Raw genomic sequence first — 17,152 nt, 5'->3', positions numbered from 1 at the left:
GTCTCTTCCTCTTATAAAGACCTTAGTCTCTGCCTTCGGCTCCAGTCATAATCCCAGGGTCCTGGGATCGAGCCCCACATCAGCCTATCTGCTCAACAGGGAGCCTGCTTCCCCTCCTCTCTCTCTCTCTCTGCCTGCCTCTCTGCCTACTTGTGATCTCTGTCTGTCAAATAAATAAATATAATCTTAAAAAAAACAAAGACCTTATTTCTAGCATGGGGCCCCTCACATGACCTCATCCAATGCTAATCACCTCCTAACACCAAGGGCTTCAACACATGAATTTTGAGGGGATATAAACATTCAGTCTATAACATGTGTAAAGACCCTCCTTGTCACTGTTACCAAGTTGGCCAAGGAGCCATTCAGGGACCCTGTCTCCAGATGTGACCACCCTGATTAGAATGAAGAGCAGGGCATCCTCACAGAGAAGCCTTTGAAGGAAGAGGAACTGTTCAAAGAGGATCACCAGCTCCTTCTTCTTTAGAGAATAAGAGGCACAGAATCTCCAGGGCATGAAATCAACACTTCCTAAAGATACCATGGAAATTTCCTGAAATGGTGACGTGAGTACTGGAGTTTCTACCATAGGGTCTTGTACTGAAATCAGGGAAGCAGAATTCCACATTCTCCAAACCAGTTCACCGTGTCATCCTGTATCCCCCACATTGTGAGATGGAGACAGAATAGGTCTTCTGGATGTCCCAGCTCTGCAACAGAGCTCTCCCTGATGGGGAGGAGGGAGGAAACTTCTCATTAGCACTCTGCCGCTTGTGTGACATAAACCACCCTGGGAATAAGACTCCATAGCATGAATAACATAGGACTACAAGCACTTAGAGATCGATGCTAGAGGAGAAAGGGACCAGCTATCTTTGGCTTGGCAGCCCCTCTACCAGCAAAATAAACTCCTAAGCAAAGAAAGGGCTCATTTTTCCACTTCCCAAATCAACACAATCCTACTACTTCCCTCCTGATTAGAGGATTAAAATACTTGTGCTAAAAATAACAAAAAAAATTATACTGGAAGATAGCAAACTGACAGGGAAAATAAGACAGGAAACCTGATTTGAGATTGATAAATGAGAATAGTGCACCTGCCGAATGCCCACAGCCTTCCTGCTTTCCCCTACTCCCCTCCCACACTCAGGTTAAATGAAGCACATGTTGATCACAGCAAAGTTTTAAGTAGACCCCTGACTCAGCTCTTCACCTTTCTCTTTCACGTCATGGCTGTAACCATTTGGATATTGTTCAGCCTTTTCTTTCTTTTTTTTTTATTTAAAGATTTTATTTATTTATTTGACAGACAGAGACCACAAGTAGGCAGAGAGGCAGGCAGAGAGAGGGGGCAAGCAGGCTCCCCGTCGAGCAGAGAGCCCGACACGGGGCTCGATCCCAGGACCCTGGGATCACGACCTAGAGCTGAAGGCAGAGGCTTTAACCACTGAACCACCCAGGCGCCCCTGTTTAGCCTTTTCTTGCCATTAAGAAACACTTGCCATGTGTTTTCAGGACATCACATTTAAAAAACTGTTGTTGTGTGGAAACATTCCTAGACAAGCTGGTGAACCTACAGAAATTCCAAATACCTTTGTCCGGGCTTAAACCTGGGAGAAGTGGAAAGAAAAGTCCTGGGTTAGGAAACCTTTTCTCATACAAAGAGATATAAATAATAAGTGCTGCCAACAGTGTGTAATCGTAAAACATTGGAAGCAACCAAAATATTAATCAAAAGGAGAATGGAGGCAATTGTAGTCAATACGGCTAATTATATATGCCGCAGCTGTGAAAATGAATTCACCAAAGCTACCTGTGCTAGCTATTGCCAGGAATAATGTCAGACATTGGTCCCCAAAGAAATTGTTCAGGCAACTCTCTTATTAATTCCAATAATTTTAAATTAGGTTTTTTCTGCATGGCCAGTCTTATTGCATGCATATAATAACATTTTTGTTCCCTCCTTTTAAGTCCTTAAATATTTTATTTTTCTTGTCTTACTGGGGCCTTCAGTGCAGGGTTGGATAGAAGTGGGGACAGTGGGCATGCTTATCTCCTTCTTGCTTTTAAAGGAAATAGTTCCAGTGTTTTGCCATTAAATCAGATGTTCGCTGTGGGTCTATATTTTAGGTATACTTTAGGTCTATATTTTTAATATATTTTTATGTAGGCTCCCCGCACGTACCATGGAGCCCAACATGGATCTTGAACTCAACCCTGAGATCAAGACCTGAGCTGAGATCAAGAGCCAGACTCTTAACTGATTGAATCACCCAGGTGCCCCAGGAGAGATGATTTTTAAAGTTGAATCTAGTATTCTTTCAAAAAAAAAAATCAGTTTACCTTAGTCAATGCATATATATGAGAATCTCTAATACATTTGTAATTATTTCTCATTTATTGTTGGGTTTTCTTTCCTTAATGCCCTGATCTTTATATGCTCCTTTGTCCCCTTCTTTCCAACATTTTTTGATTCAAGTGTTTGTTTTTTTTTCTTTTTACTAATTTGAAAGTATTATACAACATTGCTAGTTTTTTAAGTAGTTACCCTTGAATTTCTAACCTGAAAATTTTACTTAATAAAGCTTAAAATGAAACATTACTTTTTTGTGTGTTTTTTCTCTTGGTATTTATTTATTCATTTATTATTGTGGTAAAAAACACATAGCATTAAATTTATCATATTAATCATTTTTAAGCATATGGTTTGGTAATGTTAAGTATAGTCACACTGTTGTATAACCATATGACAATAGAAGTTTTTCATTTTGCTAAAGTAAACATGATTTTAACCCTCTCCCTGAAAAATGCAAGGACAAGGTCATAAGAATGCTTTATGTCCCCTCACCAGCTCCTTCCTTCATGTGCTATTATTATCCTATAGTTTGTGCTGAATTATTGCTTTGTGGTAGGTAGCCTCCAGTACGGCTCCCAGTGGTCCCTGCTCCTAATTCACACCCTTATGTAAAACTTCCCCCTGAGACCTAGTGACTTGCTTCTAAGCAGTAGAGCATGGCAAATGTGGTGGGACATTGCTCCTGATATTAGGCTACAAACAAACAAACAAAACTGCCTTTCTTGCCCTCTCACACTCTCTTGCTTAGAGCCTTCGCTCTGTGGGAGCATGGCGCCATGTTGTGAGTGGCCCTGTAGAAAGGCTGTCATGGCAAAGAACCAATGGCTTCCCGCCAACAGCCATGGAGGACCTGAATCCTGCTAACAGCCATATGAGTGAGCTTGGAGTGGCCTTCTGAGGTCTGACTCTAGCCACTTAGTCATAGGAGTTTGGGAGCAGATCTTATCTCAGTCTAGCCTCAAGATGGCTGTAGCCTAGACCAACCCCTTGATCAGCCTCTCAAGAGACCCCATGTCAGGGACACCTAACTATTCCTGCAAAGAACACCTGTGAGATGGTAATATCTGTGGTTTGAAGCTGCTGGGTTTTAGAGTAATTGGTTATGCAACAGTGGAAAGCAAATACATTCCTTTTTTAAATTAGATATTATTATCATCCTTACATTCATTGCTTATTTGAGTTTTCTAGTTCTTTGCTTGCCATGCCATTTTGTATGTCCAGACCAACTTCTGAGAGATCATTTTATTTCTTTCTGAAAGAAAGAAATACTTCTTTCTGAAGTATCTCTTGGAAAGTATCTTTACCGGGAATCATTTGTAGGCAAACTCCAGATTATGTTTGTTCAAAAAAATTCTGTAATTTAATTTCTAGGCTTGGGGTTTCCTGGATCATGGAGATAATACACATTTGGGCCCCAAACCTATGGGCTTTCTGGTCTGCAGCTGCTAATTCTCGAGGAAAACTTATTTCTTCAGAGACCAGGTAAATTAGATAAGTTTCCTTGTCTTCTACTTTCGCTGACTTATTATTTTTTTTTTCTTATTCACTTTTTAAAATTGTGGCTATAATGTTTTGAAGGACCAAGCTTCCTGAAGGGGTCAATTTCCCATTTTGCATAGCACAAGACTGCTGCCAGACTCCCACACAGTCACTGAAGCCTGAGTTCTGGTGCTTGGAGAGAGGCAAATTTCCTGAGAGTAGACAAGGCTTCAGCGCTGGTTTTCCTCTACATCTGGGCTTTCTCTTTGTTTTGGTTCCTGGAGACTTCCTGCATTTTTTTTATAAGATGAGCTATGCATCCAAAAATCAGGACACTTGATACCTGCTAGCAAGCCTGTGCTTTGTTCAACCACTGATTCAAATAAACCAAGAGCCACTGGTGATTTTTATTCAGTTTTTTTTTTTAAACAAACACACTCACATAAGTACTGCTTTTTAATTTAGTTAAAACCAAAGCCAAGTGTGAGGCAGAAAAGCTATTGTTCACCCTGGAAAAATTATCTTCCTGCCCACTCTCCACTCCACTTGGATCCCAAACAGCCCAGTGTAGGTCAGGCTAGAAATAAGAGTCTCTGGGGGGGAATTGAAGCTCCTAGTACTTCCCTTTTGGAACAGCCCAGGATTCAGACCCAAGACAGCTGACTTCAATGGAGTGAGGGCTGAAGGTTTGGGGCATTTAGGCATTTGCTTGATGGCTGAAGTTGGCTGCATTTAGCAAGCTTTTCTACATATGGAGAGAAGACCAGAAGAAGTAGGAAGCTAGCACTAACCTTAAGGCTTTAGGGGCCCAAGTCACCTATCATATGTTCATTAAGTGTCTCCTGTCCTGGTGATTTGTTTACTAACTATTGTTAGATTACTTATGAAGTTCATACCACAGAACAAGGCAGCTCTATTCTAAACATGCTCTTGCTTTCACTGCTTTATAAAACCATGTCATTTCTATGGAAGATCTGCAATCAGACTACATTTATGGAGCCACCGGTCCTCTCAGTATTATAAGTGAGTCTCCATAGGTCTTCTGTATATACAATGGCCCTTGTTTGATAGGATCTTGGGCAAGAAAGGATGTGGACAAAAAGGGACAAAAAATCCCTTAAGTGAAGGGATGCACAGGAAGAGGAACTTTTACACTTTGGGGATATGGGTATGAAAGAGAGGGCTGACTTTGCTGTACACAATGTTTTTGACCTGAAATTGTGTGAGTTCATCCATCATGGCTCTTATGCTGTGCAGGAAGCAGCACTGGCCTGGGCGATCCCACTGGGTTCAGCTTCCAAGAAGCTTTGTGGCTATGGTTAGAACACATTGATTTCCTCTCTGGCTCAAGTCTTTCCCAACAAGGAGGCAATTGGATGGAAGCCCTGATGTTCTATCTGTCTAGGACACTTCCCAATTTTATAAGAGGTCCCCAGTTTGCCCCGAGCCTGTGGACAAGGAGTGGCAGAATACTGATCCCTCTCCGTGTGCCTGCAAATGCCAGGCTTGTGGAGAAATAGATGGTCATGTGACACCCATGACCACAATAGATACCATAAGGCAGACTGTTGGAAACTGATCCTTGGCCTCACAAAGCAGTAGACTTGCTCCAGGAACCTCACCCCAGGCATCCCTCTCCTCCATTTGTAGCTGCCCAGCCACTGTGAATGCTGATTAGCTACCCTTGCCTCAGACCTGTAATCGAAGGCCAGGAAATACTAGTGTGGCCTGTCATGCCCATCCCTGACTGAGAAGGTGTAGGGCAGGAGGACACCCCTGGGAACTTGCTCTCTGTTGGTTAGCGAAACAAAATTGGCAATACCAGACAGTTGCTGGGGGGAGGCAGAAAGACAGGGCCTGTTGTTTTGAGCTCTTGAAGACCTCATCTCTCATGACTCTGTCTTTGAGAATTACTTAGCAAGCATGTCTGGGAGCTGCAGCCCTAACAATGGCAGGAAGGAAGTTGGGTCACATCCTAAGCACTAGACGAGCACGTAGCCTCATTCTTAGATCTTTGGAGATTCAGAGTGTTTCCACCCCTATGGATAGACCAGGGAGAACAATGCACTTTTCTCTACTTTTAGAAGTAAGTAAGAGTAAGGACCAAGAGTTGTGACTGAGCCAGGGGAAAAAAAAAAAGAAAGAAACAGAGGGACTGATGAGCTTGAGAGGTCTCATATACAATTTGGTTAGAAAGCTAGATGACAATCCAATCAGCGCTAGCAGTCACACAGAAGATACAAGTAGAAGGACAATTCAGTGCTGTCTTCAAAGCCGATGAGTCAGCTAAATGTTGTGCAGATGAGTCTCAACTGTGCAAATGAAGTCCATCCTTTCCTCTAAAACCCCCCTCTAATTATACCTTTGACATTACCACAGGTGGCATAAGTTTCCTGTAATGCTGACAGACCAGGTTAATGTATAATAATGCTAAGACAGTGAGTAACATCTCAATGACCCTGGGAAACACACATCTTTTGAGGACAAAGCACCAGGTTACAGGGAACTTTGTGCAAGGAAGGGCCATCAGGTCTTCAGGTTGTAGTAGTTTAAGTAAAGCCAGCTTACTGACCAGCCATCGATCCCACAATCAAAGGATCAGTAACTTGGAACCTGTATCCTCAGCTAGTCTGAGGTGGTATCTTTGGTCTGGGACTTCCTAGACACCTAGGAAAATACTGAACTAAGCATGACTATAACCCCAGGAAGATGTAAGAATACAGGGAAGAATAAATGTCACTGTAACCATGTTAAAGACATAAGTATAAACCCATGTCATGGACATTTTGAAAGATACTGTAGTTTAACAAAAAAGGGTAGTAAGTGGAATAATCATTGTGATAATTTGTATCTGCTTTGACTGCTTTTAAAGATTTTAAAGCATTTAAGGAAATCTGGTGTTTTAGGTTAAATGCTCAAGACAATTCTACTAATAAAGGTGTGACCAATATATGTATGCCTGCAATAAAATTAATTTATTTGATTTACAAAATTTTGACTTAATTGTGTAAGTAGTACTTAATTGTTTAAGGGGATTTTATAATATGCTACAGGAAAATTAAACTGAGCACTAAAATATATAGAGGACCCTTGAATAGGAAAGATCTCAGCTATGGGACAAGATTCTAATGGCTAACAGGCAGAGGGAACGCTGATCACTCTGTTCTGGATTTTCTCACTGGGGCTGGCACAATTCCTACCTGGCCATAAGGCAATATGTCAGGCTTCGAATAAGGGAACCCACTGGCAGCGCTTCTTCGATTGTAAATTGTGCTTCGAAGCAGCATTTTCTGGGCTGAGGATATTTTCTTTCTCCTGCCTGCCACTGGGTTGGTCACCACTCACTTCTGTCCTGAAGGCAGAGAGGAGTGGAGGGAAGTGGTACAGAATTTCAAGAAGGGACGCACAATGACGCCTTCTTGGATCCCATGAGGATGCTGGCGGATGTGACTCGCACATTGCCCACTGCGCATGAATAATCCATCGGCTGCACCCAGGCGGATGGTCAAAGTTGTTTCTGGTAGACCCCAGAGTCCCTCTTCCAATGCTCACCGGACTCCTCTAGGGCCCCAGGACAGAGTTGCTGTATAAGGGGACTGGGATATCACTTTTACAAGGCATCCCAGAAAAGACTGAATACCGACTCGCACGGCACACGGTTCCTGCGCGGGTCACCCTTTTCTTTGCATTAAAATGCCAGTCTTGTTGTTTGGGGTTTGGAGGGGAGCATCTGTCTGCCCCTGCCAGCCCAGTATGCGTGAGCAGCACTGCTCCTGTGTTCTGCCTTCCAGCTTGCTCTTACGTTGCAGGGGCTCTGCCAGCTGGGGGCTCCCTCTTCACCAGGGGCCTGGCACCTGCCAGCCTCTGCCAGGTTCTCCAACTGCACAGTTTGGGGCCAGAAAGGGGCTCTTTCACCTGCACTTTCCTTGGCCTGGAGAAAACAAGCTGCTTTGGTCCCCTGAGCTCCCCCTCCTGCAGTCCCGTGTCTGAAGCCTTGCCGGAAGCCTTGCCCTGGACCTCACACTGTGGCAGCTTCAGGAATACATTGTCTATGTTGTAGTTTGCACAAAAAGAGCGGCAGAGCCAGATGACAGTCCTCTCCCATCTCTACCTCTTCAAAGATTCTACTCCAAAACATGAGCAAAGCTGCTTCTCATGATTTTGCTTGAGGATGGAAAGAGAAGTGAACAGCACCTAGAAAGACATTTCCTGCCTGCACCAAAGAGCCTCTTAGACTCACTCTTGGCTGCCCCCACCGCCCTTAGGTCCCTAGCCCCTAAGGCATTTAGCATCTCTTAGCATCTCTTTTAAAAAGTGCTTGGGAATATGTGCTATGGTATGTGCTGTGAATTGTGTCAGACTGATGAATCCCAGACCTGTACCCCGGAAACAAATAATACATTGTCTGTTCATTAAAGAAATACTTGGGAGAATTCACAGTGCCTTGGAGGTCTGGCTGAAAGGACCTTACAGAAGCCACAAGGAGGAACTTAGTGGCTTGGTAACAGGAGCTCACCTATAAGATTAGTTCTCCAGCTCCTCTTCACTTTCAACTTCTTCTTTGTGCCATCTTTAAGTCTGCATCTCAGTGCTCACACACACACACACACACACACACATATATTCATATAAATATCTATTTAAAAATAATTTCCCCATCTTTAAAAGTCTGTACCTCAATGTTGACACCCATATTTATATATATTTAATAAATATACATTAGAAATTATAGTAATTATATGATATATAATTACTATCATTATTAATATCAACTTTCTGATTTTATGTTTGAGCAAACAGACCTCGCGATGCTCCTGGCAGCTTACTGTTTCATCGTGCATGCCCATTTATTCCTTTGAAATGGCATCATTGTCTCCCCCCCATCTGTCTGTCTTTCTCTAATTGTACAGTATTTATATTCCTTTTAATCCAGGAAAATAAAGGAAGAGAGAAGTTGCTTTCTGTGTATAATATTTTAAAGTACTGTTAAATGACTATGTGGCGGGTGATAGTTTCCATTATTATTCTATATTTTTTGATAGTGATGCTTCTTTTGTGTTGTTTTATGCTCCATTTATTTCAGAATTACTAGACTTTGAGGAAAGCAGGCCCCCCTCCCTCCCCGTCGCCTTTCCTTCCAGAGCAGTTTTAAAACAGCTTTCTTACCAACATTTTTTCAACATGCTTTGCTCTTCAGCCAGGTCATTTGCGGTTTACCCTTATTTTGGAGGAGTTGTTGCCAGCATTGCTTTGCATTTTTAAGGTCTGATTAATTGTCCTCTTTGACTATCTTGATGGATTACTCAGATGCACGTGACCTGATTCTGACTTTGTAATTAAAGATTTTTTTGGAGGTCAGATAGAGTGCCTGCCCTGCTGCAAACTTCAGCACAAGGGCAAAACCTATTTGGGCAGATAGGGACCAGGCTGCCTGCCTTCAGGGAGAGAAGAGCAGGTGTTAAGTGTGAAGCTTGGTGACCAGAGGCCATGGTCCCCTGACCCTGGAACCTGCCAGGTGGCTGACCCTTAGGAACCACCCACTGCCTTCAACTTACTGCTGGAGATAGAGCTCCCCCTCTTCGCCTTCCCTTCCGGACTCACCAGTTTCTCCACCCTGAAAATTGCTGTCGGATGTGGGGGAAATAAGGTTTCCCTATAAAATACGTAAGCCAATCTCAGGGTGGGGTGGGGGAGGGGCTCCATCTGAAAAATATGCTGTTCTTGCTGGTAAGAGAATGAACTTTTATTTGCTTTTTAAAAAAATTTGGTAGATGTCATTTCCGAACAACTTGCAATGAAAGTGAACTTGGTACACGGGTTGATGAAGGTCAGTGTGGGTGCTCCTTCTCTTCTACGGCTATTACAGGTCCCTGATGGTTACTTGGGAAGAGCCAAATTGGCCCAGCTCTGAGTGCGTACAAAGAGGGGAGGCTGGAGTAATCGAATCAGAAAGCAAATCGCTCTCTTCCTCCTCTTCCTCTTTCCTCCCTCCGCCCTTCCTCCTCTTCTTGCTTCTGCTAGGGTAGGGTTTTCACTTCCTCACCCAAAGACTTAGTTTTTGAGCTCTCTCTTCTTCCTATCCCTACCCTGTGCTTCTGGGATCATGAGATCAGATGGCACGGGTTGCTCCCTATTGGAATTCCATAATGTAGCTCTGAGTCCCTGGGCATGGAGTCAGTCACTTAGGGCTGTCCCATGGCTCAGTCTATGCTACATGATAAGATAGTTAATGTGTACGTGCTTCAGTTTCCATATCTGGAACATGGAGATAAATATCCTACGCACCTCATAGGACTGTTTGTAAGGGTTGAATGAGACCTTATTAAATGAAGGGACATTATAAATTATAAAATGCTATGTAGCAGCCAGAGATTATTATGGAAATGATTATGTTCTCAAAGGTATCTTATGAATTCCTTCATTCATGGTGGATTTGGTGTCAAGATTATGTGGCCATACAGCTTCTCACAGCTAAAATCGTCCAGAAGACAAAGAACTGGAGCCTCTGAGCTGGGGAACAGCTTGAGAGATTCTTTCCTACCCTTGACCAGGGAGCAGGAACGTTTTACTACAAACAGCCAAATTTCAGGATCTGTGGTCATATAGTCACTAACATCCTGCTTATAGGAGAAACAGATGAGTGTGTTCATGTTCCAATAAAATTTTATGGACACAGACATTGACATGTCATGTAATTTCATATGTCACATATATTCTTCTTCTTTTGAATCTTGTAACCACCTAAATGTGTAAAAACCATTCTTAGCTCACAGGCCATCTAAAAGCAGGCAACATGTGGAATTTGGCCTGTGGGCTTCACTTGCCAGTGCCTGTCCTAGACTATTCCTAGGAACCACTGGAATGGCCAGGTTGACTGTCAGAGATATCAAAGGGGAGACATAAAATCATTTAGGCATATGTCATAGGTGTTTTACTTTTTATGACCCTCTTCTTGGCCTGGCTGATGTCAAAACATGTGAGAGCATATCAAAGTATGTTAAATGACAATACTAAGTTCACACTCAATGTTCTTGTCAAAAAATACAACCTAGATCTCTGCTTGCCAATGCTTATTAAAAAACCCAAAACAGCAAACAACAATGGCAATAGTACAAGTCATGGAAGGCTGCCTGGAGCACATGTGTCTCATCCAGTCCCATAGGCAGTCTAACTTTCCCTTGAGCAATCCAGACCTGCAACCGTACCATTCATGGAAGCTTCCACTGGGGCCATTTGCAAAAGCGATCCTGAGTTGCGTTTTAATGATGAATCCTTGCTCCTCATTTCCATGAGAAACAGTGGCTGGGAGTCACATTGCTCCAGGTATAAATTCCTCTCAGAGCTCGTCCCAGTATCAGGAAAGACTAGACTCCTTAAAAACTGATTTTATTTTGCAAGTGATGTAATTTCCTTATTTGATGTGGTTTCGAGGAAAGTCATAATCAAATATACCTCTATTGACTAGAAAATGTCTTGCAAGTCATCAGCAGTAAAGAATTATGTACTAAGTATGTACTAAGCACTTTTCATACAATCCTTTTACTTAATCCTCTCATGGCCCTGAGAAGTAGGTAAAATTATTATCTCTGTTGTAGTGGGATAAATGAGGGCTCCCAAAGATATCCATGTCCTAATTCCCAGAATCTACTGATGTCATCTTATACAGCAAAAGAGAATTTGTAGATGGGATTAATTTAAGGATCTTGAGATGGGGAGATTATCCTAATCTCAGTGTTCCCTTCAGAGAGAGAGGCGGAGAGAGATTTGACATAGAAGAAAGCAATAGGATAACAAGATGTTGAAGCAAGATGCTGGCCTATTGGCTTTGAAGATGGAGGAAGGGTCCATGAGCCAAGGAATGTAGTTGTAGAAGCTAGAAAAGTCCAGGAAAGAGATTCTCCCCTAGAGTTTCCAAGGGAGTATGGCCTTTCACTAAGTGAAGTTGACTTTGGATTTCTGACCACTGGGACACTAAAAGAATACATGTGTGTCATTTTAAGTCACCAAGTGGTAACTACTAGTACACCATAGGAAACTGATATGCTCACTTCACAATCAAAGAGAGGAGAGAGAGAATATTGCCCAAGGCTGGAATGAGGTTTGCTGACCTCAGACCCACGGATCTTACTTCTCACACTGCCTCATCTGTTATATGTTTCCTGATGTCTCCTGGATTTATTATCCCATCCCCACCCCCAACCTGTTTTCCCACTACCTGTTTCATCCTCCAAACCTGTGGACTTTTGTAATCCATCTCGTGAGCTGGTGTGATAGAGACAGAATATAAATAAATACATTGGTGGACATCTGTGGCATGGGAATGGGTGAAGTCCCCGGGCTTTTGCTAGCCCTTATGTCTTATGATTGTCTTATGATTTAATAAAAGGCTGCTTTGTTTCCCCCTTCTGTCACTCTTTACTGTAGCATTAACAGTTGGACAGAACAGGACTTCCGCTTTCTCAGAAAATTGTGCTCACTTCCCGGTCAGTGTTCAGAGCCCAGCAACTTTTTGTGAGTTTCTTTCTTTCTCTTCAAGGATTTTTGCATTATTTAGAACAGTGTCTGGCCTAAGAGATGCCCCTCCCACTAAAATTATTAATAAAACAAGAAGGAAAAAATGAAGCACTAAACCCAGAAAACAGTAGATCCTCTATTTTTGTCAGGTGATGCCCCCACATCTGTGTGCATGTTGAGATTCTAGAAGCCCCTGACACGCACTAAGGAGATCTGAACACCACGGTTGGATAGAGGGTCTAAACACATGGCCTTTGTTCTGTGTTATCAGCGTGAAAGCCTTGGGGGGGGGGGCGGGGCTGCTGTGAATCCGGCAGCTACAGGGAGGACCATCTCCATCTGGGGAGGGGTATGCAACTATTCAGTCTCTGATGGCTCAATGGCTCTCAGGAGATGAGCCAGGACCCACCTTTGGAGAAATTCCAGGGCCCTGCTTTCTTTCTTCTCTGCTGACACCAGAGTATACCAAAGATTTCTTCTGATGTTGAGGCTTTCAATAGGATACTAGTTTGACCTGTCATCCTTCTTTCATGGATTATTATTATTTTTAAAAGATTTTATTTATTTATTTGACACAGAGAGAGAGAGAGCGGGCATGTGTGCACATGAGCACAAACAGGAGGGAGGGACAGAGGGAGGGGGAGAAGCTGGCTTCCTGGTGAGCAGAGAGTTGAACATGGGGCTTGATCCCAGGACACTGGGATCATGACATGGGCTGAAGGCTTAGCTGACTGAGCCACCCAGGCACCCCCTGGATTATTGATTCTACAGGCTACAAACCTTGGCTGTGGCCTTGAATAACTTTCAAGCTAATATTCAAGCTTCCATCCATTCCCTAAGGGAATCTTTCCAAAAGTAATCTCATTGCCAAAGGGACGCAGCCCAACAGAACCAATGGAAATATATACTAGAAAAGAAAATGTATATAATCAAAGAGGTTTATCATAACATACTGGCTCATGTGGTTATGGAGGCTGAGAAGCCCTGTGATCTGCCATTTGCAAACTGGAAACCCAGGAAGGTTGGGTTGTAGTCTGAAGATCCCAGGGCGAGCCTGAAAGCCAGGAGCGCTCCAAGCAGGAGGTCAAAGTCCCAGCTTAGGGTCAGGCTGACGGAGAGTGAATCCTTCCTTCCTCCACCTTTTTGTTCTCTTCAGGCCCTCAACAGATTGGAGGGTGATCATCCTCACTAGGGAGGGTGATCTGCTTTTACGCAGGTCAGTGATTTCAGTGCTAAAGGGTAGAAACACTCTCACAGTCATACCCAGAAAATGTTTAACCAGCTCTCTGGGCCTCCTGTGGCCCAATCAATGTGACACATAAAATTCACCATCACACCTGGGCTTTCCCCACACGTCCTCCTTTACCTCTCGTCCCTCCCTTGTGTTCCAGCCCTTCTGCAGCCGCCTGAACTCTATGCCTGGTCACCTCTCCCGGCTGTCAACACGCATTCTCTGTGCCAAGTTATCCTTCCCATGCCCCAACGCCATCCACCTGCCTCCTGATGAAACTCCAGACAGCAGGAGATTAAAGTACAGGCTCCAGAGTCAGCCGGGCCTGGGATCAAGTCATTTCGATTCTGCAGATATTTACTTCCTGCCTTCTCTGTGCTCCCCGGAACCAATTCTGCCCAATTACCTGTGTGACCTTGGAAGAGTTCCCTGGCATCTCTAACTCTGGTTTAGACATCCATAAAGTAGTAACGCACAGGAAGTCCTGAATACCTATAAACCTCCCACGGACATAAGGTGTTATAATTACCATTTCTGTCATTCTTTGAGGTTGAGGTCAAGCTTGATGTCCCTTCCCTTGGCGTGCTCACCCTTTCCAACCACCATGACCCCTAGTGCATGATACATGCCTCTGTCCTGGCCCTTCACACAGAGCATTTACCCTGTTGTTGAATTGTCTGATCCTCCCACTACTCTTCAATGAGAACTGTGTCTCCTCCATTTCTTTCCTCTGAGAGCCCAGAGCAGCGTTTGTTGACATTTGGTGACTAGAGCAGCTACCACCAGGGAGGAGTTATCCCCAGAGGCCGGTGATAAGCTTTGTTCTCCTGATGCATCCGCTTCTCTTGTCTTTCTTGGCAGTGACTTGAAAGGCTGTGCCAGGCTTGGCTGCAGGCTGCAGGCTGGTCTGGGGGAGGGACCAGCCATGGCAACCTTTTATGGGAGGATGAATTGGAAAAACAAATCCCGGACAGTCCATTCATCTCAACTCTTGCTTCTCATGCTGCACCCACCATGTGTAGATGCCAGCAGAAAGCGTCCCATCCCCATGGGAAGAGCGAGAGTAACGAGATCAACACCTACAGCATTTCGCCATTCATTTGCTTGTAATCAGAAAAAAAAGTTTTTGTGCATTTCAATGTCCAGTGTTCCTTCTTTTTCAAAGAGCTAAATCAAGTCGGACAAATGGCCCTGGAGACCAGCCTGACCATCCCAACCTCTCCACGGCAACTCCCTGGGTAGCAGCTGCCGGATCAACTATCTGGTCCAAGGCAACATCTCCTCTGCTCCCCAGCTTACCATGAGGCCAATTTAAATACTGAAAAAAACGTCACTTTTCCAGCTCCTTCCGTCCAAACTGCATTTTGCTTCCTGTCTACCTCCAAAGTGTCGTATTTCACACTGGCACGCTTTTCCATGAGGCTGTCCCTCTAATCCTCATTCAAGATGCGATCTGATGCTGAACTCACTTTCCTGCACTCAGGCCCCCTTTGTGGACGGAAGCGTGCTCCTTGCCCCACCAAACTGATACGTTGAAGTCTTACCCCTTAGTACCTTAGAATATGATTTTATTTGAAGATAGGGCTTTCAAGAGGTGATTAAGGTTAAATGATGTCCTGTGGGTGAGCCCTAATCCAGCAGGACTGGCATTCTTATAAGAAGAGAAGATCAGGACCCAGCCAGGCACAGAGGACAGACCGTGTGAGGACACAGGGAGAAGACAGCCACCTACAAGCCAAGGAGAGAGGCCTCAGGACACACCAACCCTGCCAACATCTTGATCTTGGACTTCTAGCCTCCAGAACTGTGATAAAATAAATATCTGCTGTTTAAGACTTCAGTCCGCGCTACTCTGCTCTAATAGCCTTTATAGACCAGTATATACTCCAGAGCGTTTGTTCAAATACCAGTAGCGCTGTTCCCTGCATTCTACTCATTAGCTCACACGGTTTGTTGGTAAAGATGTTGGCCCCATTGGGGTAATAACCATGGCATATTCTCTTTGGTTATATCTGGCCCTAGAAAAAACCTTGGCATTGAGTAGATGCTGAATTAGTGAGCAGTGACGCCTCAGGAGTGTCACTGGAAGGCAGGAATCGTCTCTTTTGACATATGTGAACTTTTCACTCAGTTTGCAAACTCAATAACCTGGAAGGTAGTCCGGGTGTACATTTTGGGGTGAGGTGACTAATGAAAGCATCTTTTCTTAATTTTGAGCTAATGAGGTTTCATGATCTGGTAGACTCCTTGGTCATTTTGGGCTCTGCCATTTTAGTGAATTGGTCTATTTAGACTCAGTGCCTTTGTCTTGTCCTCTTTGTGGCTCTTTCAGTCTCATTCCCAGTCCCCACCCTGTGTTTCTCCTTCTCCCAAGGGCTCTCGATGGCCTTGCAGACCCACTGCAAGTGGAGAAAGTCTCTGGGTCCTGGTCCTTTCACCCCTTCCCCATCCCAACTCAACACTTCGGCAGCCCTCATCTGAGGGCCTCCATTTCCCCATAAACACAAAATAGCACGTTTTGAAAGACCTTACCACAACTCTGGTAGAGCACTTCCAGGTTCCCATCCCGGCAGACTGTGTGTGTGGGCCAGGCCTTGCTGCCCCTGCTGGGAGATATCAGAGTCCAGACAAGGACGGCCACCGTGAAACCCTTCATGGCCAGGCCCTGCGTTTGACCGACTGGAAAATAACGGGCCCCAAACAAGGGGCCTCTGGGCTCTTCCTCTCCTCTGCTACAGGGGTGAATGTTCGGTTTCACTTCTCCTATTTTACGCTCCTGAGGAACCGCTGTGAGATGTAAAAGGCAGTTCACTGAGGCACTTGAATACTGTTCCCCCAGGACCTTTGGCCCTTGAATCAGTAGGGTGACAATGGCCTATGTCTCCGGTGGGCTGGATGTTGACTCTCTGCTTTCACAGGGAGGAGCCAGCAAGTGATGCATGACCTTATGCTGTGGGCCCCCTCCAAACAGCCTCCATAGAGCCCCCCCACCCCCGGATGGAGTAATGGACTCGGGAGAGCAAAAGCCACAGGCCACCGTGTGGTTTTCATCAGCAGCCCTCCAATGTCTCTGTAAGCTCCTGATGTGGGCTGTGGACCTGGCTGGGGCCAGCAGACAGCACTTGCCATTTTCAAGGCAGCAGAGTCATATCTGGGATCTGGAATGAGGCTTTTGCCCTGTTGGCGTTTTCTCTCATCTGGCTCTAGCCCCACTCTCAGGACTAGGGTTTCAGCAGTGAATTGTGTGGCTGTGAGAACAGAACTTGTTCTGGGAGCTGCAGAGGCTGTCTCTGGAGATAAAGTGGAGGGGACGTCCCTGAGAGGTGAGCTGTTTTCTATTTCTGGCTTGGCTTGGCCAAGGGTGGGGAAGGATGGGGAAGTGAGAGCCTCCCTTTTAAGATGGTGTGTGTGTGTGGGCATTAACTGCGTTGGTCAGTGGCAGGATTAATTAATGTCACATCCCAGTTTCTTTCCAAAGCTTAGAGTCTGTCCCCCTATTCCACGACCTCTGCCGTCTTGCTCAGCCCTGGTTTCCCACCTCTACTCTGCTCCACCTTAGCTTGAGAGAACCA

The 17,152-nt window shown here is 44.6% G+C and overlaps 1 protein-coding gene across 2 annotated transcripts in view; it reads right to left on the bottom strand.

Moving 5' to 3' along the window:
- The window catches only part of LY86 (lymphocyte antigen 86), a 57,904-nt gene extending 41,602 nt beyond the window's left edge, over positions 1-16,302 (bottom strand). The window contains exon 1 of one of the 2 annotated variants that reach the window (XM_046005607.1): positions 16,113-16,302. In XM_046005607.1, the coding sequence (XP_045861563.1) occupies positions 16,113-16,236 (124 nt within the window). In that variant the 5' untranslated portion in view covers positions 16,237-16,302. The remainder of the gene's footprint in view (positions 1-16,112) is intronic. The other variant, XM_046005606.1, reaches the window with a different exon arrangement.
- Between the last annotated feature and the right edge of the window lie 850 nt (positions 16,303-17,152).

The sequence above is a fragment of the Meles meles genome, chromosome 5 (genome assembly GCF_922984935.1).
Source record: "Meles meles chromosome 5, mMelMel3.1 paternal haplotype, whole genome shotgun sequence".
Classification (NCBI taxonomy): Eukaryota; Metazoa; Chordata; class Mammalia; order Carnivora; family Mustelidae; genus Meles; species Meles meles.
Note: the sequence above shows the minus strand (reverse complement) of the source record. Positions and strands in the feature narration are given on the sequence as shown.